This window comes from Phyllopteryx taeniolatus, chromosome 12 (assembly GCF_024500385.1).
Source record: "Phyllopteryx taeniolatus isolate TA_2022b chromosome 12, UOR_Ptae_1.2, whole genome shotgun sequence".
NCBI lineage: Eukaryota > Metazoa > Chordata > Actinopteri > Syngnathiformes > Syngnathidae > Phyllopteryx > Phyllopteryx taeniolatus.
In genome coordinates, this window is record NC_084513.1 from 18,269,231 (window position 1) to 18,281,730 (window position 12,500).

At 39.5% G+C, this 12,500-nt stretch overlaps 1 protein-coding gene across 13 annotated transcripts in view; it reads left to right on the forward strand.

The window, feature by feature from the left end:
- uggt2 (UDP-glucose glycoprotein glucosyltransferase 2) overlaps positions 1–12,500 on the forward strand; it is a 122,797-nt gene that overhangs the window by 83,570 nt on the left and 26,727 nt on the right. For all 13 annotated transcript variants that reach the window (XR_009791091.1, XM_061792100.1, XM_061792103.1 and 10 more), the window contains 17 exons: positions 132–309; positions 2,250–2,346; positions 2,425–2,497; positions 4,553–4,653; positions 4,779–4,878; positions 5,924–5,984; positions 6,217–6,308; positions 6,454–6,604; positions 7,371–7,490; positions 8,187–8,272; positions 8,389–8,524; positions 8,774–8,905; positions 8,995–9,159; positions 9,804–9,927; positions 10,026–10,124; positions 10,387–10,481; positions 10,944–11,150. Coding sequence is in view for 12 of the 13 variants with exons in the window: in XM_061792100.1 (XP_061648084.1) it covers positions 132–309; positions 2,250–2,346; positions 2,425–2,497; positions 4,553–4,653; positions 4,779–4,878; positions 5,924–5,984; positions 6,217–6,308; positions 6,454–6,604; positions 7,371–7,490; positions 8,187–8,272; positions 8,389–8,524; positions 8,774–8,905; positions 8,995–9,159; positions 9,804–9,927; positions 10,026–10,124; positions 10,387–10,481; positions 10,944–11,150 (2,017 nt within the window). In the remaining variant the exon portion in view is untranslated. The remainder of the gene's footprint in view (positions 1–131; positions 310–2,249; positions 2,347–2,424; positions 2,498–4,552; positions 4,654–4,778; positions 4,879–5,923; positions 5,985–6,216; positions 6,309–6,453; positions 6,605–7,370; positions 7,491–8,186; positions 8,273–8,388; positions 8,525–8,773; positions 8,906–8,994; positions 9,160–9,803; positions 9,928–10,025; positions 10,125–10,386; positions 10,482–10,943; positions 11,151–12,500) is intronic.

Consider the following 12,500-nt stretch of genomic DNA (forward strand, 5'->3'; position numbering starts at 1 on the left):
CAGCAGACTAGGGCAGAAAAGTTTCACAAGTTAATTTGATATTGGAAATCTTTGACACTCCCACCAAGTGCAAGTTTGCCCTTGGAAGAGTGAAATGTAATTTTCAGTGGCGCTTTCTCAAACGCTTGCAGACCCCATCCGTATTTGTACAAGAATGATCACATATATCCCGGGGCTAATAAAACAGACGTCCCGGTCGTGATCCTGTATGCTGAGATTGGAACCAAGAAGTTCACCACCTTTCATACCGTGCTATCAGAGAAGGCTGATGGGGGAGCTCTGACATATGTACTGCGTCATTTTGTGGCGGTAAGTAGCCCGAATATGGCGTGTAATTTGAGTTGTATATGAGAATCCAAGCGTTCGTTACTTATTCATGTTATTTCCTGCATGTGATCTTTGGATAAAAATGTCAAAATAAATACATTTAAAAAAAAAAAAAAAAAAAAAAAAACATTTTCCAATGTAAGGCTATCTATGATTAATTAAATTGTTATTTTCAAAGATGAATTATGTTATTGGTCTGTGTTAAACTATAAGCATGAGTCATTACTATGTACGGTACTTCTAATGTAGTGCCCTGGGCCTCAACTCAACTGCAGATAGTACCAAGTGTCTAGAAGGAGCAAGGAGTTTGTTTAGTAGGGGGTTCAACTGTATTATTATAATTTCTTTTTTTATTTGAGTATTTTTTATTGAAATCCTTTTCCTTGACTACTTGATGGTGCTGTGTGTCCCAAATAAATTAGCATTTTGTTTGCGTCCAGCAGCGTCAATTCCAACTTTACAGATGCCACGTCTGCACTGCAGACACTGTGTGTGTTATGGTAAAGATGTCAATGTGACACATTGTGGTATCAGCCATAAAGGTAATTACCTAGCCACACCACCAATTCATTTCCCGAGAGGTCTTTATTTGAGGTTCGACGTTTAATTTTCAGCGTGGCCGACGTACCCAGCAATAATTGGGGTATGGCGTCCATTAAAGAGGAAGCCAATCAATCCATTATGTCCTCCTCTTGCTCCTTGTAGTTTCTCTTTGGTACACCCAGTGCATACCCAGCTTTGATAGAAACAATTTAGGGTAAAAAGTCGTTTACTTCTTGTTATAAGGTTAATAACCTGAACTCATTCAAACTCATTCTCAGCTGTTTAAATTGATTTAGCCGTTTGTCTTGACCCGTATTGGCCTTGTGGCGTCCCCATGGGAAAAAAAAGCAACAGGAAAGGAACATTTATTTCAGCCATGCTAGAGAAAAGCCAAGGGTTGAGGTGTACAGTGGGTCTTTTAATGGTGCAAGGGTGTGAATCTCACACCGGTGTCAAGGTGACTGTCCTCTTTGTATATATAATTTGTGTTCCCAATGGAGAACTAGTTTTTGAGCTCTGCCTGACTGGAGGGGTTGAAATGCTTTTATAGATTATAGAAAACGCATCTGAGCGGTCACAGCCATTCAGATGTGGTCAACCTTTTATGAAGGCCAGACTTGAAAGTGTTGCGATTTATTCAGAGATCAGTCTAGCGTTATGGTTTGCTTGATTGGACCGTAGCATCATTCACCTGCACCAAAGTGTAGAGTTTGCACTTTGGCTCTGCACACTTGGACGAGCTTCTGTCTCCTGGGTAGGATCGGCCAAATACACATTTGATAATCCTCCATCAAGGTACTCATACTTCACATTTTCCAAACAGATTCCAAGTGTTCCGGGGCAGGGATTACGCAATGCGTTTTGTTAGCCATACAGGACACCTACATGATGTTTATTTGAAATTGCCATAAAATACTCTTAACTGTATTTGTAATGCAACAATATATTTAATCTATGGTGTCTTTGTAACTAAGTTATTAAGACTACGTATTGTAAAATAATTGAAAGGCAAATGGATAATGAAGCTGCCCTGCATGTATCAGTCGTATTTGCTTTAAGCAAAGTCAGACCTTATTGTCTTACTTATAATACATGATCAAAAGTTGGAGGTGCTTGTAGTAGTAGAACTCTGATAGTTTTGTGACTGAACAAAGAATGTGTATGTTACTTGGTATACTGCTTTGTATCTTAAATATGTACGTCAACCACAAAGGCATCTTTAGACTGTTGGGGGTTATTAGCTGTTAGCTTGTCATTGGTACAACTGGAAAATGAGTAGAGAAGTCTCTATAATAGCTTTATGTTGTATGTGTATATCTTGCAAATATCTTGGAATGGATCTGCCTCCATCATTATAATCACCTATACTATTTACACAGACTCCAAAGCAGCAGAAGATGCTTTTATCTGGCTATGGCGTCGAGTTGGCAATCAAAAGCACAGAGTATAAGGCGGTGGACGACACCCAAGTCAAAGGTTGGTATGCAGTTAATCAAATATTCGTTGTTGAACCTTTGTGTCCATAACAAGCAGACACATTGTTTTGCTTTGTAGATTCAAAGACAATCATTAAGGCAGAGGAAGATCATAATGACGAAGTTCAAGGATTCTTTTTTGGAACATTGAAGTAAGGAGCTTCACTTGTTTACATGTACAACCCCAATTCCGACGAAGTTGGGACGTTGTGTTCAACATAAATAAAAACAGAATACAATGATTTGGAAATCATGTTCAATCTATATTCAATTGAATACACTACAAAGACAATATATTTACTGTTCAAACTGATAAACTTGATTGTTTTTAGCAAATAATCATTAACTTCGAATTTTATGGCTGCAACACGTTCCAAAAAAGCTGGGACAGGTGGCAAAAAAGACAAAGAAAGAAAGTTGAGGAATGCTCATCAAACACCTGTTTGGAACATCCCACAGGTGAACAGGCTAATTGGGAACAGGTGGGAGCCACAATTGGGTATAAAAGGAGCTTCCCTGAATTGCTCAGTCATTCACAAGCAAAGATGGGGCGAGGTTCACCTCTTTGTGAACAAGTGCGTGAGAAAATAGTGAACAGTTTTAGGACAATGTTCCTCAACGTACAATTGCAAGGAATTTAGGGATTTCATCATCTACGGTCCATAATATCATCAAAAGGTTCAGAGAATCTGTAGAAATCACTGCATGTAACGGCATGGCCGAAAACCAACATTGAATGGCCGTGACCTTTGATCCCTCAGGCGGCACTGCATCAAAAACCGACATCAATGTGTAAAGGATATCACCACATGGGCTCAGGAACACTTCAGAAAACCAGTGTCAGTTAATACAGTTCGGCGCTACATCCGTAACTGCAACTTGAAACTCTACTATGGAAAGCAAAAGCCATTTATCAACAATACCCAGACACGCCGCTGGCTTCTCTGGGCCCGAGCTCATCTAAGATGGACTGATGCAAAGTGTAAAAGTGTTCTTTGGTCCGACGAGTCCACATTTCAAATAGTTTTTGGAAATTGTGGACGTCGTGTCTTCCGGGCCAAAGAGGAAAAGAACCATCCGGACTGTTATACGCAAAGTTCAAAAGCCAGCATCTGTGATCGTATGGGGCTGTGTTAGTGCCAATGGCATGGGTAACTTACACATCTGTGAAGGGACCATTAATGCTGAAAGGTACATACAGGTTTTGGAGAAACATACGCTGCCATCCAAGCAACGTCTTTTTCATGGACGCACCTGCTTATTTCAGCAAGACAATGCCAAAACACATTCTGCACGTGTTACAACAGCGTGGCTTCGTAGTAAAAGAATGCGGGTACTAGGCTGGCCTGCCTGCAGTCCAGACCTGTCTCCTATTCAAAATATGTGGCACATTATGAAGCGTAAAATACGACAACGGAGACCCCGGACTGTTGAACAGCTGAAACTGTACATAAAGCAAGAATGGGAAAGAATTCCACCTACTAAGCTTCAACAATTAGTGTCCTCAGTTCCCAAACGTTTATTGAATGTTGTTAAAACAAAAGGTGATGTAACACAGTGGTAAACATGACCCTCTCCCAGCTTTTTTGGAACGTGTTACAGCCATCAAATTCTAAGTTAATGATTATTTGCTAAAAACAATAAAGTTGATCAGTTTGAACATTCAATATCTTGTCTTTGTAGTGTATTCAATTAAATATAGGTCGAACATGATTTGCAAATCATTGTATACTGTTTTTATTTATGTTTAACACAACGTCCCAACTTCATTGGAATTGGGGTTGTACAATTAACCAGCCACCTTATTAGGTACACCAACACTAGATGAATCCAATACAAACAACCAATATACCCAAGAGAGTCTTAATAGTGCTCCTTAGGTAGTCATTTGACAAATATTTTGTTATTGTGCTCAAACATACAACAGCACTTTAAACTCCATCATGAACTACAGCTTTACAGATGCCACGTCCGTTTGAAAGCTCTCTTCACTTCAACTATACATTTAGAATTAGAACATTGGTTGTGCCTGTATTCAGGAAAAAAAAAACTCCCTGTGATTTGTATGAATTATAACTCACTAACTGTACGACTTACGCTTTAGAAATGTTCATGCAACTCTTGTATTGGATATTATTAGACTCGCTAATATCGTAATGTTGTAGCCAATATCGCCATATTGTTATGTTTCTTTTATATTTGTCAAGGAAATCTCATCCTGAACTCCAGGAGCAACTGGGCGAACTTCGTAAGCATTTACTAGACAGTACCAACGACATGGCACCTCTCAAAGTGTGGGAGCTCCAAGGTAACAAGTATTGGCCCATTATTAACTCCTATATGCTGATCATAGTTATAGTTTTACTGGTGTCATCATTTTTTATTTCTATTAGCTATACTGTGTAACTCTGATTACATTTTTGATCCATGTAGACCTAAGCTTCCAAGCGGCTGCCAGAATCCTGTCTGTGCCAAAGTTTGATACTTTGAAGCTCATGCGAGACCTCAGTCAAAAATTTCCAAGCAAGGCAAGGTTAGAAACTACATCACTGAGTGAGGAGTTAACATATTTGATCCAATTTCATGCCCCCCCCGCCCCCCAAGTGGTATTGTTGTCTGTTCATTCACAACACACTTTTTCATGCACAGAACCTTAATTGTTTTGAAAATAATAATAATAAAAAAAAATATTATCAGACATTTTATTTTTGAAAAACAGTGCAATGCGCCAAAAGTGGAACAATGTGGAGTTGAAGCAATATTTTCTGGAAAAATATGTCACAAAAGTTTGACTTGTTTGCTTTTTCTGTGATGTCCCCACAAAGGAGTAACATTTGACGGCAAAAAGGAAAAGTGTGATGATAGCAAACAGGAAGTTAACTTCAAATGTAAACCTTTTGTAATATGGGAAATGGTCTGTCAACCAGTTCGATGCTAACAATATCATATATAGCTGCAAAGAGCACATTTTCACTTTATTGCTCAATTATGTTGACTATCAAATTATAACTTCTTTTCTGATGCTACATGCGTATATGCACACATAAAAATAATTACGTATCTATCAGGTATCTTCAAATGGTGGGAAGTTTTACTTTATTTTAGTTTCAATAAGTTTGGTTGATTTATCTTTATACTGTTATGAGAGTTAAAACTGATACCTACGAATGACCTGGACAGTAAGTAATTTATGTTAGCGAAAGTTGGAGCTTGGAATACGCATTCACTTTACATTACATGATATGGGGAACAACAAAAATGAAATTGAAACAAAGTAGAACGGGCTCGGTTGACCAGATTGTGTTCAATTCTGGAGGTTCAACTGTTAGGGGTTACATATTTGCTGTATAGAGTGAATCCTATTATCACCACAATAAAATGTCTGCTCCTATTTACTCTTCTAGTTCCTAAAAAACAAAACGTGATAAGTAAGAGTCGGTCGTTTTCGAGGGATTTGCGTTTTACCCTCTTGAGGGCGCACAGATGAGATGAAAACTGTCATTTTACTGCCGGCCGCGGGTGTGATAAAGGGTGATGGTGAGCGTATGTTTTACTGTACTGCTTTACTATTCCCACAGATCACTGACAAGAGTGGCTGTAAACAGCAAGATGAGAAAAGAAATTGAGGAAAACCAAAAGGTGTGCTCTATCGTAAGCTGTGTCCAAACATGACGTTGCAAATAAAAAGATTTTGGTTTGATAGTGCTTCACAAGTTAGATGATGAATGTCTGATCTGTATCTGAAATAACTTCTGCGACATCATCAACTCCCCCCCCCCCCCCCCCAGACTCTTGTCCTTGATTCTGTGAATAATAATAATAATAAAAAACATTCTAGCTATCAACCAACTCTTTGTGCTTGTTCTTTCAGCATCTGAGTGAGACCATTGGTGTTCACCCAGGAGACGGGGAGCTGTTCATAAATGGTTTGCCCATTGATCTGGAGGTTCACAATGCTTTCAGGTAGGATTCCAACCAGACATCACCGGTGGTCTACTTATCCTCCCCCACTGGAAGCATCAGCCCCTTACCGCTCTTGTTCATGTTGCCACATAATCACAAGTTTGGTGCAATTTAAAACCCCTTCCTTGTCATCTTTCATTGATAGCATTTTGGAGATCCTTAGAAGCGAGGCCAGGGTCTTGGAAGGTCTTCACAACCTGGGTGTGAAAGGAGAGCATCAGGGCACGCTCCTGAGATTGCCTGCAAACCACGTGACAGACAGCTATGGCTTAGATATCAGACATCCAGCTGTAATGGTGCGTTGTGGTGACTCAACAGTCCTGGACTGCACGACGGGTAACGTTAGGGAATTAATCATCTGCCGAGAAATCGTTTCTTTGAAGTCTTTCATTTTGCGATGCGTTAAGCATATCCAAATTTAACCAACCACATTAAAAACTCCTCGTCCTTTGGATGCCGTTTGATGGAGGCGTAGGGTTTAAGAAAGCGGAAAAGGGCAGTTTGCCTATATCAAGTCGACTTCATGCAACCTGCCTTCTGATCAATTTTACAAGTGTAAAAAGGAGATAACCACTGTAAGGTAAAACTTATAACAATTATGTCATACAGAGCACAACACTAGTTTCCTGTACTATGCTCATTGTTATACTTTTCCTCTTTGACGTTACTGGCATTCTTCAGCGGTGGAATCAAGAAAAAAAAGTGTGAAGTCTTGTGCGATGGGCTGATGTCTTGTGAATGTCATGCAGCAGGATAATTTTACCCCCGAGTTTTTATTCAGAGGTGTATTTTTCCAGAAATTCGGTTTATTGTTGGACCTCAGTGGTATTCGGGTTTGAGGGTCCGCTCAATGCTGTTATTTTTTAAACTGCACACAGAAAGGACAAGATGGAGGCTGTAATAGTAACTGTATTTCTGTATATATAAGTCTTAGATGACAACAAACACTAAACTAGGATTCTCTCTTGCTTAAAAATGCTTCACCTGCACTTCATAGTGATCAAGCAAGACAAAAGAGAATGATGATGTTTTTTTTTGTTGTTTTTTTTTGGTCAATGTCAGTGGATGAATGACATTGAGAATGACCCGATGTACAGCAGCTGGCCAGCAGGTGTCCAGGAGCTGCTGAGAACAACTTTTCCAGGAGTCATCCGACAGATCAGACGGAATTTCTTCAACCTGGTGAGGCCCGAAAGTTAGTTATATTACTTGTGTTGTAATGGAATCCTTATAGGGAATTCCTGATTGTCAGAGTAAATTTTATTGAACATAAAGCAGCTACACTTCTCTTTGGAAAGGGGCTTTTCAAGTCTTGTATCTATTAATAAAGTCATGTCTTTTGTGTTCTTTGTCACTAGTTTATATAACGTCGATATATATAGTGTATATCTATGTTATGGCAATCCAGAATAGTAAATTTGCGGCCTGGACAAGAAGGATATTTCTTATTTGGGTCTTGAGCCAAAAAAGTGTTAGGAAATTCTGCTATTTTATTTACCCACTAGCCACAACATAAGCTCCATCTGCTCCATTGAATGAGCTTACAAAACAGGACCAGTATCAATTATTCTGCTTTTGCAATGATAATAATACAAAATTAGAATACTAAATAAAGATTTGATTGAAACTGTCAGAGCGCAAAATAAGGTAATTAAATATTACTTCTCCCTTTGTGTATTTAGGAATTATGAATGGAAAGGAAGACTTTGATACACATTCCTACTGAGTTTATAATTCTATTGTGAAGCTGTTTCTATACAGTGTCAGTCTATCAGTGTACACTAAGTGTAGGTAAAATCCTCCTTCAAACCATGTTTATGCTTCTGCTTCCTGTCTATTCTGACACACATTTCCTAACCTGTTTGGGACTTTTTAAAGGTGCTATTTCTCAATCCGGAAGAGGAGAAAAGTGTCGAGCTGGTCAAACTTTCCGGGCTCTTCTACAAACACAAGATCCCCCTGAGGTATAGGTGCATCTGCTGTTGTTTCATGCTCCACTTTGGACATTTATAATCCTCACCAAGGCGCTGTTTCTCATTTCATCTGCAAATTGAATACTTGTTTTGTTCACTTTGGCCAGAATTGGATATGTGTTTGTTGTCAACGCTGAAGATGAGATCGATGGCTTCTCGGATGCGGGGGTTGGCTTTTACCGACTCCTGAATTACATCGCAGACGAGTATGATTTATCCCAGGCCCTGATATCCATGGCCTCAGTAAGTATATCGTGTATATAAATCTCTGTTGTTCTCTCTGCAGTTCTTACTGAATAACGAAAGTACTTAAACTCACCATATACTCGGTTGTTTCCTTGCAGCACAGGTTGTTGTGTCATTGTTGACATGTTTGCACTGCGCAGGTTAATTCCTGTGTTAGCGGCTCTGGATGACAGTTCTGGGAAATTATTGACTGTGGCGGGGATGTGAGTAATAGTTAAAGCTCATCTAACCTGTCACACAATGCAGTTGTACAACAGAGTTGATGAAGGGGAAGCATTGACGACTGACACCATCAGTGCTTTCCTGAAGAGCAAATTCCCTAAAGCCAAGGCTGAAAGGATCTTCGGTGCTAAATCAGAGTATGATGACAGAAGGAAGGTAAGATACATTCAAAGTTTCATTTGCTTTCATAGTTAGGAATTAGTAGTGGAGACTAAGTATTGAATTAACATTTTTTTGATTCCCAGGAAGGCACCTTCTTCTACAAAAAGAGTGGCCTGGGTGCCCTTCCGCTGGCGTTATTTAACGGCATCCCGTTGAGCCCAGATGAGATGGAACCAGATGAGCTGGAGAGCATCATCCTGCAGCACATAATGGACTCCACCACTGCCTTCCAGAAAGCTGTTTTCATGGTATGGCTCCACTGTATAGTCAGCCTCCCAGGAGACATTTATATAATTCCACAAAAATCAATGACAACACTGATGTACTGTTATAAGGGCAGTTACTGCATACATAGGGTCCTTGGTTTGCGAGTTCCGTTCCTATGGTGGTGACGTCATTTGAATTTAATGTCACTAGCCTATGCTGAGGCAGGAGTAATACTATGTAATTGTAGTCATAAATAGTATACAGTTAGTATTTGTATGAATCACACTTCCGGGCCAGTCAGATAAAAAATAGTAAGTATGGGAATAGTTGAGCCATCTTAAGCAGTATGACCACATATTCTTCTTACGCTGCTAGTTTACTGCGCTCCTGCGACTGTCAATCAATGTCAGGACCATCGCAAACCAAGACCCCATGTATTTTCCTATACATAGTAGAAAAAGAGAAATACATGGGCAATGGCATTCTTCCTTTGTGAGTTACCTTCACAAATCTCAAAATAACAAACAAAGTAGAGTAAAAATAATCAGTTCAACTCCAGGCATAACAAAAATAAAGCAAACTACAATGTGTAAAAAAAAAAAAATTTAGGGAAGATAGTATGTGCAATATTATCTCACTGTTGTTGTTAAATCATATAGTAAGGTGATGAAACTACTGTTCACAGGGTCATTTGACTGAGGGAACAGATGTGGTGGATTACCTAATGGAGCAAGCGAACGTCGTACCCAGAATGAATCCACTCATTCTGAGTACAGACCGAAAGTACCTGGACTTCACTTCCTCTCCAGGTGACCCCCCCCCCCCCCCCCCCCTCCTCAAAATGTGTTCAATTAGGATGCTCTTACTTTTTTTTTTCTTATTCAATCATTTTTATTTTCTTGCATAGTTGTAAGTGACTGGGAAGACACAACTATGTTTTCATTCCTGGACTCCAGAGACAAGACAGCTGTGATAGCTAAGAGAATGAAATACCTGACTAATAATGGTGAGAGATATTTTTTATTCACGGATTCACCAACATGTATATTCAAATTTTGCATATTTTTATATCCTTTGTTGCATAGTTCATATGTTAAGAACATTGTAAGTATTATTAGGAGACCTTTAAGAGTAGTTCAACACTAATATAACACTAAGAAGTTAAGATGAATATTCTACATTCATAATCTGGAGCTCTTCTATTATCGATCTTTGTTAGGTTAGATGCCTACAATTGTTACTATTAAGATGTTTGTCTTTTCTGTCAGATGAGGACGGGATGAGCGCTGTGACCATGTGGATTGTCGGAGATTTCCAGAAAGCCTCTGAAAGAAAATTGTTGCTCGCTGCTCTTAAACATTTGGTGAGTAACATCAGCTCTGTATTATTCACTTCCAGTTTTAAGACACACCTTGATAGAAAATACTGTAATCTGTAGTTACACATATTTATTTATATTGTAACGTTAAATAGAATTCAATTAAAAGCTATATATGAAAGGATTAATTTTGACTTTTAATTAAGCACTTGACTATGGTGTGGCCTTGAGTGGAAAAAGGAAAAAAAAAGCTGTTCTCTTCACTGATTATAGTTTAATTATACGAAGTAGGGCCACCAGGCATTTCCGGAAAAAAAAACAAACGTTCATTTCAACCAATCAACACTTTGTCTTTCTTGTACACTGCCTCAATGACACCTTCGGCCTGTGGTTGCAATAAATGTGTGATGCGTGTGTGTTACATATCACTGCTGTGTGTGTGTGTGTGTGTGTGTGTGTGTGTGCGCGCGCATGCACGTGTGCGTGTGTGTGCGCGCCTACAAGCAGAGAGCCAGCCCTGGAGTACGTGTGGGGGTGATTGCTAATCCCAGTGGAAGGCCCAGCGAAGATAACACGACCGTGTACCGGGCTATCTGGGCTTCGCTCCTCACCCAGAAGAATAAAGCTGTGGCTGAGTTTGTGCAAAAAATTGCAAGGGAGCAAAGTTACCAGCTCCTCATGCAGGGGACAAAGATGAAGGACTTGCTGCTGCAGGTAAAGGACACATTCAACAATGCAGTTAAGAGGCATTTGCATTTATTTCACATTTCAGGCAAATTGAAGTCACTTGGCTCTCCAGTGGAACCTTCAAAGTCAAACACAATACTTCCAAGTTCTAATTTCAAAACATCATCTTCCATTAATGAAGTTGGGACATTGTGTAAAACAGAAATAAAAACAGAACACAATGATTTTGCAAATCATTTTCAACCTATATTCAATACACTACAAAGACGAGCTATTTATATTCAAACTGATGAACGTTATTGATTTTGTTGTTTTGCAAATATTCACTTATTTTGAATTTGATGCCTGCAACACATTCTCCGAAAGAGCTGGATGAAGTGGCTGGGGAGAGGGAAGTCTGGACGTCCCTGCTAAAGCTACTGCCCCCGCGACCCGACCTCGGATAAGCGGTAGAAAATGGATGGATGGATGGATTCTGTTTTTATTTATGTTTTACACAATGTCCCAACTTCATTGGAATTGGGGTTTGTACTTCTCTGACACCAATTACTACTTTCCTATTAGCTGGGGCATCTTCTGGCATCTTAACGTTACAGAACGACCCCAAAAATATGCAGAGATTACACAAATAAGTACGTTTTGCAGCAAATAGGCGCCACAGAAAACAATTTGAACATGAATACATTAATAGCGAGCTGCAAATAGTCAGGGGATCACTGTATTTGTTTTCCTGTGGTATGTTTTGACAGCCTGGCCTGTCATGTTACTCATGTTTTCTCTACTTTGACATATTTAGATTTTGGCACTTTAGTCCTGATTAGAAAATTCAAAAGCTTTACCTTCCATTCAACACCAAACGGCTTGAGCTAAACTACTGGTACTAGAATAGCTTGACACAGTTTTGCCGAGCAATTACAAAGAGATGGCTGAAGGGGTTCAAACAGGAATGTAGTCTGTTTGAGAAAATGTACCCATTTTAGAAGTATAATGTCATCACGGTTATCTAAAGGAGCTGTGTCTCAGTTTATGACCTGATGTACCAACACCAAACCTTTCAACAACTCCGCTTCCCCCAAATGCAAGCTGCACGAGTTTGACTGGCAGCTTCTCTTTTGGTGACTTTTTCCTCACACATTCCCACTTGACTGTGACTGACTGTGGCAGACTGCACCTCTCTCCTCTGCACTTCCCCGCTTTTATAAACGATAGACTTTGTTTCAGTGCAGACAGTCGCTGCTCCGAATTATGGCACTGGATGTTTCTATAGAATTCATAAAGCGACTTTCATAAAGCCCCATTTCCACTAAGTAGTATGATCTGGTTCACTTTGCCGTAGTACATCTCAGATCAGTAAATCATGTATATAGCTTAGCTACT